The sequence below is a fragment of the Salmo salar genome, chromosome ssa16 (genome assembly GCF_905237065.1).
Source record: "Salmo salar chromosome ssa16, Ssal_v3.1, whole genome shotgun sequence".
Classification (NCBI taxonomy): Eukaryota; Metazoa; Chordata; class Actinopteri; order Salmoniformes; family Salmonidae; genus Salmo; species Salmo salar.
In genome coordinates this window covers 30670517-30692542 of record NC_059457.1, presented here as the reverse complement: position 1 = coordinate 30692542, position 22026 = coordinate 30670517, and the positions used below count along the sequence as shown (strand labels likewise).

Genomic DNA, 22026 nt, shown 5'->3' with positions numbered 1-22026 from the left:
TTATCTGGTGCATCTCCACCTCCGTGTCCAAGTCTGTAGACAAAACCTGCGGGCTTGTGTCTAGAACGAGTGGTTCCTGGACAGGGATTTGAGTGGGGGCGGGGGTAATGGAAATGTTTGCGTCCTCTTGAATTGCGTGAGTTTCGGCAGACTTGGTTTCCAACGATTTTATGCCTAGTCATGATGACTTATCCTTGTCCTCTTTCTCAAATTTCTTACGATGCAGTACATCTCTTATCAGAGCTTCGATATCGTTTCGGTTAGCGTTTAGATCATTGTTGAACACTTTGTTGCCCTTGTTACGCTTGTTACCCTTGTGTCCTGACCCTTTGTGAGAGTTAGGCACAGGGGCATGTCGGCTAGGTTGATCTCTACGGGACCTGTTAGATTGGGGACGTTCATCGTAGCTATTGTTACGGCGGTGATTGTCGGGGTGGTGGTTACTTGGTAGCCACCCCCTTTGATCATCATCTTTTACCGCACATGTCCCTGATGCAGCACCTTCTAATTCGAGTGATGGTTCCCGCCTATGCTCAAAAGTCGAGGTGTCCGGGCTCTTAGCTCGGCTTGCTTTTGATGCTTCAAAAGCGGTGCTTGCAAGCTCTCGGAGCGTCGAGATTGGCAACCCAACTTGGGCAGTAGGGCCCAAGTAGTTAATGAAGTTTGGAGACATGTTTGACAGGAACAGTTGTTTGAATGGTAATAGGTCTTCCATTCCTGTTTCAGTGAGCATGCCAAAGTAAGCTGAACGAAGCCGGTGATAGTAGGCTTGTGGGTGTTCATTTCGAGCTTGTCTGATATTGTTAGCCAACGAGCTATCGTGTTTGCGAGTCGCAGAACCACTGAATTCTATTTTCAAAACCGTGGCAAGTTTAGCATTAGTCGTTTTGCACGTGTTGCTCTTGTAGACGGATGAACCTTGTCATGTGTCTGTTGGACGTTCACTTCAAAAGGTAGAGCCTGTCTGCATTCGTAGCGTTTGGGTAGCCATCCAAGGCTGCTAAGAATGTCTCAGTGTCGTTTGGCTTTCCTGGAACAGGGTCGAAGAGGCGGAAGGTTTTGACGATTTTGTCAAGACGATCCCCGCCAAGTGCGCGGGGAGCATCTGCACTCTCCCGTGGGGAATTGTGGGCCGAGAGGCCAAGAGGAAAAGTCAAGCTGTGGTTGTGTTGGCGAGGAGGCCCCCAATTCACTGTGGGCCAAATGGCCAAGAGAAAGAGGCTGAAATCTCCTGTCATCTACATTCCCTCGTTCTCTGAGCTCCGGATGTGAGCTAGGTTGCTTGGTTTGGTTGTCCCGCGATAGCGCATGACTGTTCTGGAGTTTCTCCAGATGATACCTAAGGGTGGTGTTCTGCTGCATTGCAGAGTCCACCTGGGAATTGAGGGTGTTTATTTTAGACACGTAGGTGTCGCCCTTGCTCCGCTCGGCCTGTTTCAGCTGTTGGAATAGAGCATCATTGCTTTGAGTGGTTTCATTCACAACCGTTTGCAGGGCATCAAGTTGCTCGCCCCATTTTCTAGCTAGCTCGTCCGATTCATCTAGTTTTGCGTGGACTTCATCGTATTTAGTTTTGGCTAAAACGAGTTGTTCCTTTAAAATACAGACTTGGTCAAGAGTTGGTTCGCTTTCTTTGTTATAAGTGTTAGACAGATCTTCCAATTTATCTGTTCTCACACACAGATCCTCGGCTAGCAGTAGCTTATCTTTTTCGGCTTTCGATGCCAGCTCCCTGGTTCTCTCCACCTGTGCCCTGAACTCCCCAGCTTCCTGCTCGTGCCTCTGCTGGGCACTGAGGTACTGGTGCACTGTCCACCTCTGCTGGTGGGCATAGTTGAGGGCTAAACTGGAGAGAACCTTCACAAGGCCTCCGCCTGATGGTCTATTTTGAATAGCGTCTGTCGCAATGTCTGCATTTTTCTCGCTTATGGCATCGAAATCTGACATTTTCAGCCCCTCGGCATAGTTAGGATATGCATCGTTGCTGAGGTCAGAGATCAATCTTTCCGTGGGTGAAGGTCCACTGATTAGAGGAGAAATGGGTGGAAACCCATCTGATGGATTGCTCATTGTTATGCTTATCAGTTATTTCAATTTACGTAATGTTTGGGTTTTTGAGTTGGAGGCTGCAAACACGATATAACTCAGTTTGTAAACGTCAATGAATCATCAAGACTGGGTCAGTAATGTGAGTTGGTTATTACTGAACTTGCCAAAACAGTTTTTAATTGATTAAATCGATTTTAATGATAAATCTAACCTGTATAGGCTATTTGGGAATTTTAACTTTAATTCACCTGAAAGAGTTGCTATCCCTAAGTTAACGTTTGAAAAGTTTAACGATGTCTCATTGGTTAGAACACAGTTTGCATAATGTAGCAATTTAATGTATGTATAAATTGAATGAGACAATGATATCCAATCAGTTGAGACTGGTTAGATATCGTACAGCATAACCTGAATTATTTTTAAATAATTACTGGTGATTCTTCACCACCGGAGGTCACTGTTAACACAAGCTAAATCGACCAGGTACCAGTGAAGGTAGAATTTCACAATACTGTTAAAAAGGTCTCCCTAAACACCATTAAGCTGGTAAAACAGATTTATTCTATTAATCAATTTGAATGATTAGTCAACCCTGTATAGGCTAAAGGAATTAGCTTTAATTAACCTGAAATAGTTGCTATATCTCAGTTAACGTGGAACAGTTTAACCATGTCTCATTGGTTATGACACATTCGTGTGTGTATTATTCCCATAACCAACCTGGAAAGGTAGTGTATCAATTTAATGTATGTATAAAATTGAATGAGACAATGATATCCAATCAGTTAAGACTGGTTTGATATCTTACAGCGTAACCTGAATTATTTCACGAAAAATGACTGGCGATTTTTCGCCAGAGGTTATGGATAGCGCAAGCTGAGATCTCACAGGATTCCCGCCTAGCGCGAGAATTCACTATGAACAAAGGGGAAAACAAAAATGGCTGCTCCCCTTTGTTAGCTTAGCATCTGGCGCAATGCTTAGCTTTCCTTGCGCGGGGTTTCCACCTCGCCACACAAGGGAAGTTCCCTCCAACAAGGGAACAGGTTTACTAGGTGATGTCTCACATTCAACCCTGAAACTCTTCACGTTACCAAACGCGAGAGGTAGAGAGATAATAACTTCGCTCCGGTCAAACTAATATATCTACTCTAATTTCCGTAATGGCTGGCTCATATGTCCTCTGCTCTAGGAATTGCTTATGACCGAATCAGATCACTCCTGAAAGCGACCGACAGAAATAACAGTACGTTGGGCCCAACTAGTATTATTCTCAGAATGCCTGCATCGGCTGGTACATATGCCCTAGCTCGTAGCATTCAGTAGACCCCCCTCACACTGGCTTCCGTCAGATATACCACGGGGGTCGCTCTCTCCCGACCAGTATCTGGGTGAAATGGAACGACACACACACACACACACACTTCTCTCCCGCACTAGTCCTGGCTATAGCTATTAATGGAATGTATATATCTTGCTACACAATTGATATGGTATTACCCAATAGTGCGGCCTAGTCCTATCTTAGACTCCTCACAGGGGGCACCAATATGTTGTGACGTTGTATTAGTTAATGTGACGACTGTTGCTCATCGAATGATTAACGGTTTATAATTGCGTGATTAAATGAATCAAGCAATGAATCAAGCAATTATTAACTCATTAACCTGGGGCACCATGGGAAAATTAGTTTTATTGAGTTTCTATTTCCCAAATCAACTCAAAGAATATCATAATATCGATTTTACAACAGTCGCTAATTAATCAATTTCCTCGAATAGTCTCATTCTGAACGTCGCATAATCCGGGAATTTGCACGGACCCGGGTCCCACCAATGAGTTTACCACACCAATCTTAGTTGATTATTTATTTACTAGCAAGCTAACTTGATGATAAAAGATACGCATACACAAAACACAGTCTAGGCTATTGATTAGGACTTAGTATAACGGGCCAACACACTATGGCGCGTGTTACCCAAAATGGGGATTTAAAAGAGAGAGAAAAAAGGAAAGTACACGAGAGAAATATACATTTGGGTGCATTTGTCAGCTATGCTTATTTTAACCCTAGCCTTGCCCCGAATTGCCGCTCTTATGGGTCAGAATATAATGATGTAATTACGTGTTGGAGGTCTCAGATGGGAAGCTCCGCGTGGCTTGTTTAGGCTGCTCAAGGACGCACTTCTCCGACACAACTCTCTGGTTGTCCTCACGATGTCAGTGTCCCTTTTGGCTTAGTGGTCTGATTTCTCTCCCTTTCTCTGATAGTGTCGTCTGAGGACAGACAGTTCTGTATATCAGAGCTCACAGAGTAGGAATGTAACAGCGTAGATATCACGATTCGATGAAGAGCGGAGGCTAGGTGGTTCGGCTTGAATTCACCCGCTTAGACACAGCTACTCATCCGTAGCTTGGGTAGAAAAAGATTTCTTTGTCTTCAACCTTGTGTTGCGTTTTGGATTTCGTAAAACTTTTATTAGACCTTGGCTGCAGCCTGGGGTCACTTTAGTCTGATATGTTAATTCTTAACTCACATGTCTTATACCTTCGGGTCAGAAGTGGGCGTAACCGCCTTTAGGGCAATTCTCTGGGCGTATCAAGTTGAGAGGCAAGGCCTAGATTTGACTCAAATCCAATTTTAGACAACTAACTTCACATTTCATCTTTACCAAAACATTCTCTTTGATTTGGATATTTTCCACACAACGTACAATGTATAAACATCAGGCATATACTGGGAAAACTCTTAAAGGTACAATGTTTTCATAATAACGTCATAACCTTTAACAACAAGACAAAAATTACATACATTTTCATATTCCATCTATCGTCATGACCACCACTGTGGCTGACGGAAACCATTGTTCCAAAGTCCCTTTATTGCATGTTTAATGTTCTGAGGCCAGTTCTCCATAGTGAGGACAAAGGAATTTCTCTCTGGCCTAAGATTTATCATGGGCGTGAGGAGTCATAAAATCCCCACATCTTCAGACACCTAGATCTCTCCTCCTCTGTTGGGGGTTGAGAGATACTCTGTAGGGTTGTGGTCTCCTGTAACCTGACCTGATCAGGACAGTCATGACACTAGTGACTTTAATAATGCCACTTTAATAATGTTTATATATCTTGCATCACTCATCTCATATGTATATACTGTATTTTATACCATCTATTGCATCTTGCCTATGCCGCTCTGTCATTGCTCATCCATATATTTATATGTATATATTCTTATTCCATTCCTTTACTTAGATTTGTCTGTATTAGGTAGTTGTTGTGGAATTGTTAAATTACATGTTAGATATTGCTGCACTGTCGGAACTAGAAGCACAAGCATTTCGCTACACTCACAATATCTGATAACCGTATGTATGTGACCAATAAAACTTGATTTGAAGGAAATACGAATGAAAGGTTTACATAATTGGTAAAACATTTTTTTACCAGTATTTTTAGCCATAACATGTTGACAGAATGGCCATAGAGTGAGCATGTCATGGGGGGTGGGGGAGAAAGTGAGTTATTTTCACTTTTTGTAAATTTAGATTTACATTGTAGTCATTTAGCAAACACTCTTATCCAGAGCAACTTCAAATCAAATGATATTAGTCACATGCTTCGTAAACAACCGTGGTAGACTAACGGTGAAATGCTTATGAGCCCTTCCCAACAATGCAGAGAGAAAGATAATAGAAAAGTAAAACACGTAATAATAAAAACACAGAGTAATGATAACTTGGCGCAGGGTACCAGTACCAAGTCGATGTGCAGGGGTACCAAGTAATTGAGGTAGAATAGGAATAAAGTCACATATAATAAACAGTAGCAGAGGTGTATGAGATTAGTAAAAACAGTTTGTGCAAAAAGGGTCAATGCAGATGCGGGTAGCTATTTCATTAACTATTTAGCAGTTTTATGGTTTGGGGGTAGATGCTGTTCAGGGTTCTGTTGGTTCTAGACGTGGAGCAATTAGGGTTAAGTGCCTTGCTCAAAGGCACATCAATAGATCTTTTTTTTACCTAGTCGACTCTGGGATTCGTAACAGCGACCTTTCGGTTACTGGCCCATCGCTCTTAAGTGCAAGGCTTCCTGCTGCCCTAAATGTTTGTCTTGTGTATAAAGGTGTTTGCATTGATATTTTGAATGAACAAATTGTGTATTCTCGTGTAGATTGCTAACTCAAGATACAATTCTGCCTTCTGTGTACAGTATATTGATATTCATCATTGTATTGACATGTTTGTCAGAAGTAAAAAAATGTTTAATAGGAAATATGCACTGGCACTTGTTTCGCTTGTGTTCATACAACATGACGCCTGCATGCTTTCCCAGAAATGTAAAGCAATCAAGCAACAGATTCATGGTTTATTTCAGTATTACCATTTTATTGAGTTGCATCACTCTACATTGTCTAGAATTTCAACAACGTTAAGACTAAATATAGAACTTGCATCCCTGCAATAAGTCTCTACACTCAAAGAGAGAAAGCCATTTTACTGAAACATACATAAGTATAAGAATTAGTATTTCATTAAACATTGCCATAAAAGTGAATGTTCATTCTGTATGGCATTTTCTATTCATATATATTTTTGTTTTGTCTGTCCTTTATAGGAATACTATAAAAGAAAAATAAGAAATGCACAAAACCCATTGAAAATAGCATGGCTAAATACTACAGCAAATAAGTTACTGGACATTCATTTTAACATGCACTCAAGTGAGGGATAAGGAGAAAAAAATTGATTGCACAGTTTAGGGAACAGCCAGGAATGTTATAGAAATAGTATTGGCATTTTTTTTTGTCTGGCTGGCTCTGACCTGTTCATACAGAACCCAACAGAAGCAACGGATAAATAGAAAACCTTTCCAGTAGAATTTCCCCATGTCTGTCAACAAGGGATCCATGCTCTTGCTCCATTCTGTAATACTGATGCTGAGGCTAATATAAAGCCCAAGGCGTGCTATTAGTTATTGATTAATATCACAGGTGCATTAACACTGAGAAGTCCAGGGTTCTCTCAAGGTAAAGTGTAATGTGGCCTAGCACCAGAGATTGAACTGGACATGAGTTCATTCCATTTCAGTGGTGGTCCTAGTTATGATCAAAGGCAAGTAAACAAACCGTTTTATTTATTTTACAGTGCACAAGGATAGTATTTGTTATTACTTACTTGATATTTTCTGAGAATGTTATCCTGGGGAGGGAGAGGTTAAGGACAGGCTTGCCATGACCTTCATGTGCTTACAGGACAAACTAAGAAATTCAATGGCGAAGTAGGTGAAATAGTCCGCCCTCTAAAGGTTGATCAAGATGAGTGATTCATACATTATTCTTTATAACATTCATATTTTGATAATTTCTAATACTTTATATATCTTTAATCGCTATATTCCATGAATGTACATTGTGGTTTTTGACTGGGTCTCTGTATGATCATGTTGATTTCAGGTTGGTGAAATTGGGGTTGGACAAAGTCGTCATGGTCCTAGATGTGCACAAGAGGTTCCTCTCTAACTGGGTTGGTGGGTGAACATTCTGATATATTTTCTGTTACTATCATTTTGCTTGATAGGCGTGTAAACATCTCCTTTTTGCTCAATTGCAATGAACATTGTGATTGTAATATGGGGCTGTGCGTTAGATGTTTAAAATCTAATTAGTGTGTGTTTATGGGAAATCCTACCTAGGTACCCACTTACAACCTCAACCATATGCTGATGTTTAAGGCTTGAGATTGTGTTGGTCAAAAAGGGAACTGCTGCAGCAAACCAAGTTTTGCTACTTTTGTAGTAATTGCTTTTTCTTCATAATTTTGCACTGTATCACTAAAGACGTCAATACAAATATAATTATAATATAACATTTTTTCATATAATTTTACTAGACTTTAACAGCTAATATATCCAGTGCTGATTCATACATGTACTTTTAACACAACGGAAAAAACAACCTTAACTGCTTGATAGAGACGAATGTTGAGCGCTCTATTAGTCTACCATTAGCAGTAGCAGGTTCATGTCTTTAGTCAAAATGGATGACATGCACGAGAGCCTCAAAAGCAGGTTAACTGTTCACCTCATTTCTACCATGACTTGAGGGTGAACGATACGATGAAGAAATGCATTGGATGGAGGTAATCTCGCTTTAATGCACTGTTCAATATTCACTGCAATTGACGCATTCCATTTTGCCTCAATATCAAACAGACACTGTGTAAACATGTACTTACAAAAGAGAGAAAGAGAGGGGTTGTGAGGGTGAGAGAGAGGGTGAGGGTTAAGGGGGAGCTAAGGATGGGGGGTGTTGCAGACTCAGGCAATCTGGCCCCACCCCAGTCAGTCTCTGCTCAGGCTGCACCAGGCGGCTGCAGGGAGAGAGACAGAGTAGGAGTTCAGTTAAGACACAAGCAACTCAGGAATACAGAAAAACAAGTCTATCATTAACACACTCACACATTGACACTCACATCTACTGTTTCTCTGCTCAAATGTGATAATACAGTGATGATACACTGCGTAATATAATTCAAATTGAATGTCATACATTTTCAGGTTTGTCTGGGCTAAGGCCTTATGCGTTCATGCCAATAACAATAAGTCCACAACAATAAATATCAAGGCATGTGCTTTCCCTGACTGTTCCTGCTCTATATTGAACAGATCTCTCCCCAGTAGGTTCCCTTGCATTAAGGGCTCCCCATCCATCCCAGACACATGGCACTATGCCAGCATCCCTCTCCAACCTGGACTCAGAGCATTTCGTATTATTCCTACGTATATCCAAGACACTCCATTTAGTACAATATGCTACGTTTTGTATGGTATGTATTCATTTGTGGATGTCCATCACCAATTTCATATGATATGTTACGAATTACAATTCGTATGATATGTTACGGATAATAGCTAGGTGGATAATGTTAGCTGGGTTAGGGTTAGGGTTCAGTTTAGGAGTTAGGTTAAACGGTTAGGGTTAGGGGAAGGGTTAGCTAAAAGGGTTAGCTTTAGGTGAAGGGTTAGATAAAATAGTTAAGGTTAGGAAAAGGGTTAGCTAACATGCTAAGTAGTTGGAAAGTAGCAAAAAAGTAGTAAGTAAGCTAAAATGCTAAAGTTGTCTGTGATGAGATTCAAACTCGCAACTTTTGTGTTACTAGACATTTGCATTATACGCCCACCCATCTACCCCGACCAACCACCCTCCTTTTGTTTTGCCTTATGTAAGTGTCTGTCTTATGTAACCATAGCAAACGTAACATATCATACTAAATCGAGTGTCTCAGATTTATGTACAGAACAATATGAAATTCTCTGAGACCTGGTTGCCCTCTCAGGAGACTAACCTGGCACAGCAACAGTAGACACAGCCTCAGGCTGGCACAGAGTGTCCACTTTAACATGTTGAAAGGCCTTGGAGGACGCAGTCTGGAGGTGTCTGAGGACAGAGGTGGAGGGCATAAGATCACACAAAGACAGACGCGGACACATGCACGCTCACTCACTTCTTCAGTATGCCCCATAGATTATATTGTGATTGTGAGCAGTAAAATATTAATGAGAACATACAAGATAAAGATGCATTACAGCCTCAGCACATCCCCAAAAACATCAATAAGTAATTATGTCAGCCTTATTCTAGCTGTAGCTAGATTACGCTACTGCTACTCTCTGTTCATCATATATGCATAGTCACTTTAACCATATCTACATGTACATACTACCTCAATCAGCCTGACTAACCGGTGTCTGTATGTAGCCTCACTACTTTTATAGCCTCGCTACTGTATATATCCTGTCTTTTTACTGTTGTTTTATTTCTTTACCTACCCATTGTTCACCTAATACCTTTTTTGCACTATTGGTTAGAGCCTGTAAGTAAGCATTTCACTATAAGGTCTACACCTGTTGTATTCGGCGCACATGACAAATAGACTTTGATTTGATTTGATCCCTGCTGCTGTAGAGTCACATACTGTACATCTGGTGGTCTGTGCCGTTTAAGATGAGGGAGGATGATTCTTTTTTGTTTTTATTACAGCATATTGGATGACTGTCATTCATATTCCATTCACCCAGCTCAATGTAACGTCGATAGGTTTAGGCTACTACATTATACTCACATTTTCCCTATGAATGAAAGTTTACAACATACTGTAGGTGCACACATGTCAACTGGCTACAATCATTTGTACAGTATACAGTTAGTAAGCAGTTTAGCATTTACACCGGTGGGCCCCGGTGACAATAAATGAATAAAACCAAAAGCTTACCCTGACTTGGAAAAGTCATAGTATTGTGTTGGATAGTCATAGTTAGCTAACTAACATACATCCCTCTATTTGAGCCGGGTGTTTTAGTAGGCTAAACTGTCTAGCTGCATTTGCTAGCTAAGTAAGTGAAAGTGAAAATGAAAAAAAAGACTAAATATCTCTCTCTTGCTTCTCCTTCATTTTTTCAGAAATTAATTACTGTTTTTCTCTCTCTTTGAGTCAACTACTCACCACATTTCATGCACTGCAGTGCTAGCTAGCTGTAGCTTATGCTTTCAGGACTAGATTCATTCTCTGATCCTTTGTTTGGGTGGACAACATGTCAGTTTATGCTGAAAGAGCTCTGATCGGTTAGAGGACGTCCTCCGGGAAGTTGACATAATTACTGTGTAAGGCTATGGAAGGGGGTGAGAACCATGAGCCTCCTAGGTTTTGTATTGAAGTCAATGTACCCAGAGGAGGACGGAAGCTAGCTGTCCTCTGGCTACACCATGGTGCTACCATACAGACTGCTGTTTTTTTTCTATTTAACCATTATTTACCTAGGCAAGTCAGTTAAGAACAAATTCTTATTTACAATGAAGGCCTAGGAACAGTGGGTTAACTGCCTTGTTCAGGGGAAGAATGACAGATTTTTACATTGTCAGCCATTGAGGCTACTGTAGACCTGAATAGCAGAACAGTGTATTTTATCAGTTATTTGGTCACGTGAATATATTTAATATAGTTTTATCTAAAAATTATAACTTTTTAAATGTTTCACTATTTTTATTTTTATGAAATTCACTGAGGAGGATGGTCATCCTCTTCCTCCTCTGAGGAGCCTCCACTGACCTCAGGAGTCTACTTAACCAGAGACTGACTCCAGATGTTACCTTAGTATGAACAACAAAAACACTAAGCAACGATGGCTCTTCTGTATTCATCTACTCAATCATGTAAGAAATACACACACAGTGCATAGTGAGTCTACACATCCCTTGCAGTCTTCACATTTTGCTGCCTTAAAATATATTTTTGAAATTAATTAGGTTTTTGTACTCCACACTTCTATAGTTTAAGAAAAAGTACAGGATATTTTCCAAATTAATGATTTACATATTTTTTTAAAGGATGTCTTCACACCCCAGAGTTAATACTTGGTGGAAGCACCTTTGGCAGCCATTACAGCTGCGAAACATTTTGAATAAGATTCTACCAACTTTGGGTGGTGGACAATTCCTGATACACATGGGAAACTGTTGAGCATGAAAAACCCAGAAGCGTTGCAGTTCTTGACACAAACCGCTGTGCCAGGCATTTACTACCATACCCCGTTCAAAGGCACTTAAATCTTTTGTCCTGACCATTCACCCTCTGAATGGCACAATCCATGTCTCAATTCTCTCAAGGCTTAAAAATCCTTCTTTAACCTGTCTCCTCCCCTTCATCTACACCGATTTGAAGTGGATTAAACAACTGACATTAATAAGGGACCATAATGTAGATTTCATCTGGATTCACCTATGTCATGGAAAGAGCGGTGTTCATAATGTTTTGTACACTCAGTGTAAATCTATTGTTTTTGTCAAAATTGTTCAAGCTCAGTAAATTTGGTTGGGAGTCATTGATGGATAGCAATATTCAAACCTTGTCTCTGGAATGAGACAGGACCATTCAGGAACACACAACACCTATTGGAAAGCCATTCCAGTGTGTCTTTTGCATTAACATGTGTGTAATTGTCACGCTAAAAAAAGAAAACTATCCCAGGGGTAAGGTATCTAGAAGACTAACTTTTTTATCTGGCCTTTGCTCCTTTGATATTTATTTTTATCTTGATCTTTTATTCCTTTGGAAAATGTTTTATACTTTTTCTTTAACTTTGAAAGTGTGTAGTAGGTTGTGTAGATCGGTAGAATTTAAAAGTTTTTTAATCCCTTTTGAGATTAAGTTTTAAAGCAGAAAAATGTGAAGACTGCAAGGGGTGTGTAGACTTTCACTAGCGACTGTATCTCATAAAAGAACCGTGCATACAAAATAGTAGTTATTCACTAATTCGGATCGGATGTAGATAATGATACAAAAATATCAAATGATTGTGCATTATTGATTCCATCTTTTCTGGGAATTGGACCTATGGGATTATAAGAAGACCAATGAGTCAAGGTTCAGGAGATGTGGGAGAGAGAGGAACAAGGTCAAATCTGACACATATCTAGGTCTTACTTTTTCCACTCCTCCTCTCCATCCCAGAACTCATACACCACGAAGGAGAGTCCATCCGGCAGCCGCACTGCAGTCACACTGAGAAAGAAAGGAATAAAAAAGAGAGTAAGACATTGGAAAGTCAATAATGCGCAGTGGAAATTGGAGAACTTTGAAATATTCTAATAGAGTTAATTGCCAATAAGCATATGTAGAAGTAGTTATGTGTGGTAGTTAAGCAAAGAAACACTTTCACACCACATAAACCATAGCAGTAGACACCCATAGTCTTCCACTGGAGGGCAGTAGTGGATGAGTTGTGCCTCGGGTTTAGTGCAGTAGAACAGTTCTACTGTATGAGCTGGGTTTTATAATTGCTTCCATCACAGTGGAGCTCACAACTCCACTGGAGAGACTCCTGACATGTCTTATTGACCCGCTGAATGCTTCCATTACGGCTAGCAGCTCTCTGTCGGAGGTAACATCTATATTAGACCACTACATTGTTTCATTTGAAGGGCAGATGCTGTGCAAGGCTCAACAATCACATTAATCAAACCAAAGAAACATTATGTCCAAGCCAGTGTGTGTCCATCTAAAAGAAAGCTGTGGACAGTGGGAGGTTGATTTAGTGTGCGTCTGTGCATTAATTTATGTGCTTCCTTCCCATAACTTTGCCAGCGTTTGTGTGTATTTGAGTCTGAGTTCAATGACTAAAAAGAAGGACATATTCTTATGGAGTTTGACAGGATGTATTAGTACCATATATAAGCACTTATAGGAACCAAGAGTAAAGCGATGAGAGGGAGGAAAAGAAAGTGTCAGACCTAGATTGTGGTGGTGTGTGAGACTAGAAAAGACACAAGAAAATTGCCTATTCAGCAGCAGCAGTAGAAGCAGTACAGACTCAGAGTCCAATTCCTCAGTGATAAATTATTCACCGACCCTATGTGCATTATGATGAGATTACAAAACGCTGCTGACAACACGCGGCCCATTTCCTGGACTTGGCTCAAGGGAGTCTTTCTGAAACGGACTGTAGAGGAACTCGTCCTTTTGAACTGAGTCTTACACGGCCTAAGAATCTGCTGCTACATTGATTTACATGATAGGAAATAAGATACATTTGAAGTCGGAAGTTTGCATACACCTTAGCCAAATACATTTAAACTCAGTTTTTCACAATTCCTGAAATTTAATCCTCATAAAAATTCCCTGTCTTAGGTCAGTTAGGACCACCACTTTATTTTAAGACTGTGAAATGTCAGAATAATAGTAGAGAAAAGGATTTATTTCAGCCCATTTGCGACCAAGCTTTAACTTCCTGACTGATGTCTTGAGATTTTGCTATATATCCAAATAATTTTCCTTACTCATGATGCCATCTATTTTGTTAAGTGCACTAGTCCCTCCTGCAGCAAAGCACCCCCACAACATGATGCTGCCAACCCCATGCATCACGGTTGGGATGGTGTTCTTCGGCTTGCAAACCTCCCCCTTTTTCCTCCAAACATAACGGTGGTCGTTATGTCCAAACAGTTCTATTTTTGTTTCATCAGACCAGAGGACATTTCTCCAAAAAGTACGATCTTTCTCCCCATGTGCAGTTGCAAACCGTAGTTGGGCTTTTTTATGGCGGTTTTGGAGCAGTGGCTTCTTCCTTGCTGAGCGGCCTTTCAGGTTATGTCTATATAGGACTTGTTTTACTTTGGATATAGATACTTTTGTACCTGTTTCCTCCAGCATCTTCACAAGGTCCTTTACTGTTGTTCTGGGATTGATTTGCACTTTTCGCACCAAAGTACGTTCATCTCTAGGAGACAGAAGGCATCTCCTTCCTGAGCGGTATGACGGCTGCGTGGTCTCATTGTGACGATCGTCGTAAGGAGAAGACCAAGGTGCAGCGTGGTAAGTGTTCATATTTCTATTTTATTTAACTCAAAACACTAAATCAAAATAATAAACAACGAAAAACTAACGTCACGTTCTGCAGGCTTACTGAGCTGTACAAAAACAAGATCCCACACTGAAGGAGGGAAAAGGGCTGCCTAAGTATGATTCCCAATCAGAGACAACGATAGACAGCTGCCTCTGATTGAAAACCATACTAGGCCAATCAAAGGAAAAAAACAACATAGAAATATAACACATAGAATGCCAACCCACACCCTGACCTAACAAAATAGAGAAATAAAACGTCTCTCTCAGGTCAGGGCGTGACACCCATGGTGTTTATACTTGCGTACTATTGTTTGTACAGATAAACGGGGTACCTTCAGGTGTTTGGAAATTGCTCCCAAGGATGAACCAGACTTGTGGAGGTCTACATTTTTTTTCTTGAGGTCTTGGCTGATTTCTTTTGATTTTCCCATGATGTCAAGCAAAGAGGCTCTGAGTTTGAAGGTAGGCCTTGAAATACATCCACAGGTACACCTCCAACTGACTCAAATTATGTCAATTAGTCTATCAGAAGCTTCAAAAGCCATGACATCATTTTCTGGAATTTTCCAAGCTGTTTAAAAGGCACAGTCAACTTAGTGTATGTAAACTTCTGACCCACTGGAATTGTGATACAGTGAATTATAAGGGAAATAATCTGTCTGTAAACAATTGTTGGGAAAATTACTTGTGTCATGCACAAAGTAGATGTCCTAACCGACTTGCCAAAACTATAGAAATTTGTGGAGTACGTGTAGTACAATCCATAATATAATATAAATATATATATAAAATCAGAGCACAACTTAATGACATAGATCAATAATGAATTCCACTCAGTAAAACAAGTTTTAATGACTCCAACCTAAGTGTATGTAAACTTCTGACTTCAACTGTACATGTCATCTTCTCTACAAAGCAGCTCTTGATAAATAAATATCCTCGCTACGACAGCAATGCTCTAGTGTATTTGGAGGTTGTGTAGTAGGCTACCTCAGAGCAAAAGATCAGGGTCTCTGTCCAACTAAATCCAGCTTTCTCTAATCTGCTCAACCCTATTTTCCACTCCATGGTCCCTTGTCACATGGAGATTCCTCCTAGTTGATGATGGTTGTGGCGAGGCAGAGGAGAACAGCGTGTCTAACAGGTTTATCTAGCGGCCAGACACCTTTCACAGGTCTGATTGCCTCTTCAGTCCACATGCAGCACATCCTTTCTCTGTCAGATGGATTCTCAGCCATTACTAACCTGCACACACCAGCACTCAGAGGCTCTCTGTCTCTCCCCATCTCCCTCAACCAAGGTCACTGTAATGTTGACTTATTTGTCCTCTTTATTTACTCATATCTATTCATGTTCTCTCCCCTGAGCTTCCTGCCATTATACCGGGGGATGGGTTTAGTACCTTGCTGAGCATTGTGACAAAACAAGCATTATGAAGGCACAGCCCATCACTCCAGAGATGAATATGAGGATTTGTAAAGGCATGACACAATCGTGTTAACAAAGAAATGTGTCAGTGCAGAAGTCACTGGCGTCAAGCATCAGTCTCGCATATTAAAATGTGTATTGAGGATTGCTAAAGTACTTGAGCAGGGTTCCACAAATAACCAGTTAGGTTGGGAATAGATCAGCCATAAATAAAACACACACACAGCAGACAAAAGGTCACTATTATGAAAGATTGACAATGACAGATAAAGGGAAATAGGTGGACCCACTGGAAGCAGTCTCTTTGGGCAGAGACATTCTTCAGGTACTGCTTCAGGGCCTCGCAGAACTCTCCCAGCTGCTTCTGGGATACCGCCATCTCCTGACGAATCAAGTACAGGGACTGGGAGAGAGAAAGACAAAGGAAGAGAGAGGGGTTGAGAAAAAGAGGTAGATAAAAACAGAGAGGAAACAAAATCCATTATATCGTGTGATGGGAATGCTCTGTGGAGTGCTTGCAGTCTGCCATATAACATTTACATTACATTACATTTAAGTCATTTAGCAGACGCTCTTATCCAGAGCGACTTACAAAATGGTGCATTCACCTTATGATATCCAGTGGAACAACCACTTTACAATAGTGCATCTAAATATTTTAAGGGGGGGTTAGAAGGATTACTTTATCCTATCCTAGGTATTCCTTAAAGAGGTGGGGTTTCAGGTGTCTCCGGAAGGTGGTGATTGACTCCGCTGTCCTGGTGTCGTGAAGGAGCTTGTTCCACCATTGGGGTGCCAGAGCAGCGAACAGTTTTGACTGGGCTGAGCGGGAACTGTGCTTCCTCAGAGGTAGGGGGGCCAGCAGGCCAGTGGTGGATGAACGCAGTGCCCTTGTTTGGGTGTAGGGCCTGATCAGAGCCTGAAGGTATGGAGGTGCCGTTCCCTTCACAGCTCCGTAGGCAATCACCATGGTCTTGTAGCGGATGCGAGCTTCAACTGGAAGCCAGTGGAGAGAGCGGAGGAGCGGGGTGACGTGAGAGAACTTGGGAAGGTTGAACACCAGACGGGCTGCGGCGTTCTGGATGAGTTGTAGGGGTTTAATGGCACAGGCAGGGAGCCCAGCCAACAGCGAGTTGCAGTAATCCAGACGGGAGATGACAAGTGCCTGGATTAGGACCTGCGCCGCTTCCTGTGTGAGGCAGGGTCGTACTCTGCGAATGTTGTAGAGCATGAACCTACAGGATCGGGTCACCGCCTTGATGTTAGTGGAGAACGACAGGGTGTTGTCCAGGATCACGCCAAGGTTCTTAGCACTCTGGGAGGAGGACACAAGGGAGTTGTCAACCGTGATGGCGAGATCATGGAACGGGCAGTCCTTCCCCGGGAGGAAGAGCAGCTCCGTCTTGCCGAGGTTCAGCTTGAGCTGGTGATCCGTCATCCACACTGATATGTCTGACAGACATGCAGAGATGCGATTCGCCGCCTGGTTATCAGAAGGGGGAAAGGAGAAGATTAATTGTGTGTCGTCTGCATAGCAATGATAGGAGAGACCATGTGAGGATATGACAGAGCCAAGTGACTTGGTGTATAGCGAGAATAGGAGAGGGCCTAGAACAGAGCCCTGGGGGACACCAGTGGTGAGAGCGCATGGTGCGGAGACAGATTCTCGCCACGCCACCTGGTAGGAGCGACCTGTCAGGTAGGACGCAATCCAAGCGTGGGCCGCGCCGGAGATGCCCAACTCGGAGAGGGTGGAGAGGAGGATCTGATGGTTCACAGTATCAAAGGCAGCAGATAGGTCTAGAAGTATGAGAGCAGAGGAGAGAGAGTTAGCTTTAGCAGTGCAGAGAGCCTCCGTGACACAGAGAAGAGCAGTCTCAGTTGAATGCCCAGTCTTGAAACCTGACTGATTAGGATCAAGAAGGTCATTCTGAGAGAGATAGCAGGAGAGCTGGCCAAGGACGGCACGTTCAAGAGTTTTGGAGAGAAAAGAAAGAAGGGATACTGGTCTGTAGTTGTTGACATCGGAGGGATCGAGTGTAGGTTTTTTCAGAAGGGGTGCAACTCTCGCTCTCTTGAAGACAGAAGGGACGTAGCCAGCGGTCAAGGATGAGTTGATGAGCGAGGTGAGGAAGGGGAGAAGGTCTCCGGAAATGGTCTGGAGAAGAGAGGAGGGGATAGGGTCAAGTGGGCAGGTTGTTGGGCGGCCGGCCGTCACAAGACGCGAGATTTCATCTGGAGAGAGAGGGGAGAAAGAGGTCAAAGCACAGGGTAGGGCAGTGTGAGCAGGACCAGCGGTGTCGTTTGACTTAGCAAACGAGGATCGGATATCGTCAACCTTCTTTTCAAAATGGTTGACGAAGTCATCCGCAGAGAGGGAGGAGGGGGGGAGGGGGAGGAGGATTCAGGAGGGAGGAGAAGGTAGCAAAGAGCTTCCTAGGGTTAGAGGCAGATGCTTGGAATTTAGAGTGGTAGAAAGTGGCTTTAGCAGCAGAGACAGAAGAGGAGAATGTAGAGAGGAGTGAGTGAAAGGATGCCAGGTCCGCAGGGAGGCGAGTTTTCCTCCATTTCCGCTCGGCTGCCCGGAGCCCTGTTCTGTGAGCTCGTAGTGAGTCGTCGAGCCACGGAGCAGGAGGGGAGGACCGAGCCGGCCTGGAGGATAGGGGACAGAGAAAATCAAAGGATGCAGAAAGGGAGGAGAGGAGGGTTGAGGAGGCAGAATCAGGAGATAGGTTGGAGAAGGTTTGAGCAGAGGGAAGAGATGATAGGATGGAAGAGGAGAGAGTAGCGGGAGAGAGAGCGAAGGTTGGGACGGCGCAATACCATCCGAGTAGGGGCAGAGTGAGAAGTGTTGGATGAGAGCAAGAGGGAAAAGGATACAAGGTAGTGGTCGGAGATTTGGAGGGGAGTTGCAATGAGATTAGTGGAAGAACAGCATCTAGTAAAGATGAGGTCAAGCGTATTGCCTGCCTTGTGAGTAGGGGGGGAAGGTGAGAGGGTGAGGTCAAAAGAGGAGAGGAGTGGAAAGAAGGAGGCAGAGAGGAATGAGTCAAAGGTAGACGTGGGGAGGTTAAAGTCACCCAGAACTGTGAGAGGTGAGCCATCCTCAGGAAAGGAACTTATCAAGGCGTCAAGCTCATTGATGAACTCTCCAAGGGAACCTGGAGGGCGATAAATGATAAGGATGTTAAGCTTGAAAGGGCTGGTAACTGTGACAGCATGGAATTCAAATGAGGAGATAGACAGATGGGTCAGGGGAGAAAGAGAGAATGTCCACTTGGGAGAGATGAGGATTCCAGTGCCACCACCCCGCTGGCTCGATGCTCTAGGGGTATGCGAGAACACGTGGGCAGATGAAGAGAGAGCAGTAGGAGTAGCAGTGTTATCTGTGGTAATCATGGTATTGCAGATTGCCATTTTTGCCAGATCAGTTGCCAATAGAAAGTAATGGTTAAGGCTAATCCAGCAATATCAAGTAGGATATTCCCACTGAATATAAGCATTAGGAAAGAGCTTAGGCATATGAAAGAGAACTAATTATTGTCATACCCCTCTCTTACTCTATAAACAAAACTAATTTGCATAATGTTTGCGCTATCTTCAGGATTAATGTGTTATCTTTAGGGAGAGTTCATAATTTACTGGGTTGAGGGGGGTCCAAAATAGGGGAGGGTTGTCTAATATATATTTTTTGCTATGGGGAGGGTAGAGTATTTTTTCCTGGGTTTACAATCGCCCTTTTGCAAGTGTTGGTTCGCCCCCCGAACCAACACTTGCACTTGACCCCCGGCTTTGCTGATAGCTAATTTACTGAGGAAAAGTGTACTTACTATGCCAGTAATATTTGGTTGTCCCACCTAGCTATCTTTTTATTTATTTATGGGAACAGCAGTTTAATATGGTTATTCAAGAGCTGTACAGTTTGTCCACAGTAAAGGAACTCAGTACTCCTCTTTGATTGATATTGTCTCTGACAACAAGCTGCTGCTGTTGGAGCTGGTTGCCATGGAGCCATTTCCGGGGTCAGCAAGGCTGGATGGGGTAAGGGTCAGGGTGGTTGTGGTCTTAGAGGCCTGCTGGGACAGCTCCTTGGCTCACCTGTTCTGAAACCAGATCTGTACCTGTCTCTCTGAGAGGCTGAGGCTCAGGGCCAGCTATGTCTTCCTCCTGATGGTGATGTAGCGGCTGTTCTGGAACCAGATCTGTACCTGTCTCTCTGAGAGGCTGAGGCTCAGGGCCAGCTATGTCTTCCTCCTGATGGTGATTTAGCGGCTGTACTGGAACCAGATCTGTACCTGTCTCTCTGAGAGGCTGAGGCTCAGGGCCAGCTATGTCTTCCTCCTGATGGTGATGTAGCGGCTGTTCTGGAACCAGATCTGTATCTGTCTCTCTGAGAGGCTGAGGCTCAGGGCCAGCTCTGTCTTCCTCCTGATGGTGATGTAGCGGCTGTACTGGGACCAGATCTGTAGCTATCTCTCTGAGAGGCTGAGGCTCAGGGCCAGCTCTGTCTTCCTCCTGATGGTGATGTAGCGGCTGTACTGGAACCAGATCTGTACCTATCTCTCTGAGAGGCTGAGGCTCAGGGCCAGCTCTGTCTTCCTCCTGATGGTGATGTAGCGGCTGTACTGGAACTCCTTCTCTAGCTCTAGGCGCTGCTGGTCTGTGTACACCACCCTGTACTTTCCTTGCTGGGCGTCTTCAATCCTGTACTGGATGAATGTACATTGTGTCTGATTCAGTCGTACGAGTTTCTTCTCTCGGAGTACTGCCCAGCAGGTGAGTTGAGTGATGGAAGAGCTCCCGGCCCCGGAGGCAGGATGGATGTCAGATCTGGGGAACCACACGGTGACCACTCCTCTCGTGGAGATGCAAAGTAAACGGATTTCCCCACTTCCCTGTCGTCTGGGCATGTGGGTCATTGATGCATGTGACGTCATGATAACCACAGAAATCCGTATATTTAATTAAGTTCTGACTGTTCAGCGTTTGAGTCGGGTGTCTCACAGAATTTGAGTACTCTCTGGTGTTTTTATCCAGCAAGTAACTCACGTACATCTCAATTAATTAACTCCTCTGCGCATGGTAATAAAAAAATTATAACACCAATTATTTAGAAATTCCTAGAAATCTATCTATGTGACTTGACCTATGACGCACCTGTTGACGCACCTTACCCCACTTTTTTTTATTTAAAAAAACCCCAAATGGGTGGATCAGCTTTAATATTGTAAATAGATTGTGGGTTCTATCAATGTAATTGTCTGCATAATTTCCAATCCTGCATGTATATATTTATATACAGTACCAGTCAAAAGTTTGGGTTTTTCTTTATTTGTACTATTTTCTACATTGTAGAATAATAGTGAAGATATCAAAACGACGAAATAACACATATGGAATCATGCAGTAACCAAAAAAGTGTTAAACAAATCAACATCTATTTTAGATTTGAGATTCTTCAAAGTAGCCACCCTTTGCATTGATGACAGCTTTGCACACTCTTGGCATTCTCTCAACCAGCTTCATGAGGTAGTCACCTGGAATGCATTTCAATTAACAGGTGTGACTTGTTAAAAGTTAATTTGTGGAAATTCTTTCCTTCTTAATGCGTTTGAGCCAATCAGTTGTGTTGTGACAAGGAAGGGGTGGTATACAGAAGATAGCACTATTTGGTAAAAGACCCAGTCCATATTTTGCCATGAACAGCTCAAATAAGCAAAGAGAAACGACAGTCCATATCATTACTTTAAGTAATGAAGGTCAGTCAATACGGAAAACTTTGAACGTTTCTTCAAGTGCAGTCGCAAAAACCATCCAGCGCTATGATGAATTTGGCTCTCATGACGTTCGCCACAGGAAAGGAAGACCCAGAGTCACCTCTGCTGCGGAAGATAAGTTCATTAGAGTTACCAGCCTCAGAAAATGCAGCCCAAATAAATGCTTCACAGAGCTCAAGTGACACATCTCAACATCAACTGTTCAGATGACACTGCGTGAATCAGGCCTTCATGGTCGAATTGCTCCAAAGAAACCACTACTTAATGAAAATAGCGCAGACAGTGAGGGCTGCCTCGCTTCTAGTCCTTAGGAAACTTTGCAGTATTTCGTTTTTTTGACATTGTTAGCCCAGAAAATCTTGTGTTATAAC

The 22026-nt window shown here is 42.7% G+C and overlaps 1 protein-coding gene across 2 annotated transcripts in view; it reads right to left on the bottom strand.

Moving 5' to 3' along the window:
• Nucleotides 1-6416: 6416 nt before the first annotated feature.
• necab2 (N-terminal EF-hand calcium binding protein 2) overlaps nucleotides 6417-22026 on the bottom strand; it is a 130000-nt gene continuing 114390 nt past the window's right edge. For both annotated transcript variants that reach the window (XM_014149086.2, XM_014149085.2), the window contains 4 exons: nucleotides 16169-16281; nucleotides 12531-12608; nucleotides 9396-9487; nucleotides 6417-8420 (listed from right to left, as the gene is read on the bottom strand). In XM_014149086.2, the coding sequence (XP_014004561.1) occupies nucleotides 8392-8420; nucleotides 9396-9487; nucleotides 12531-12608; nucleotides 16169-16281 (312 nt within the window). In that variant the 3' untranslated portion in view covers nucleotides 6417-8391. The remainder of the gene's footprint in view (nucleotides 8421-9395; nucleotides 9488-12530; nucleotides 12609-16168; nucleotides 16282-22026) is intronic.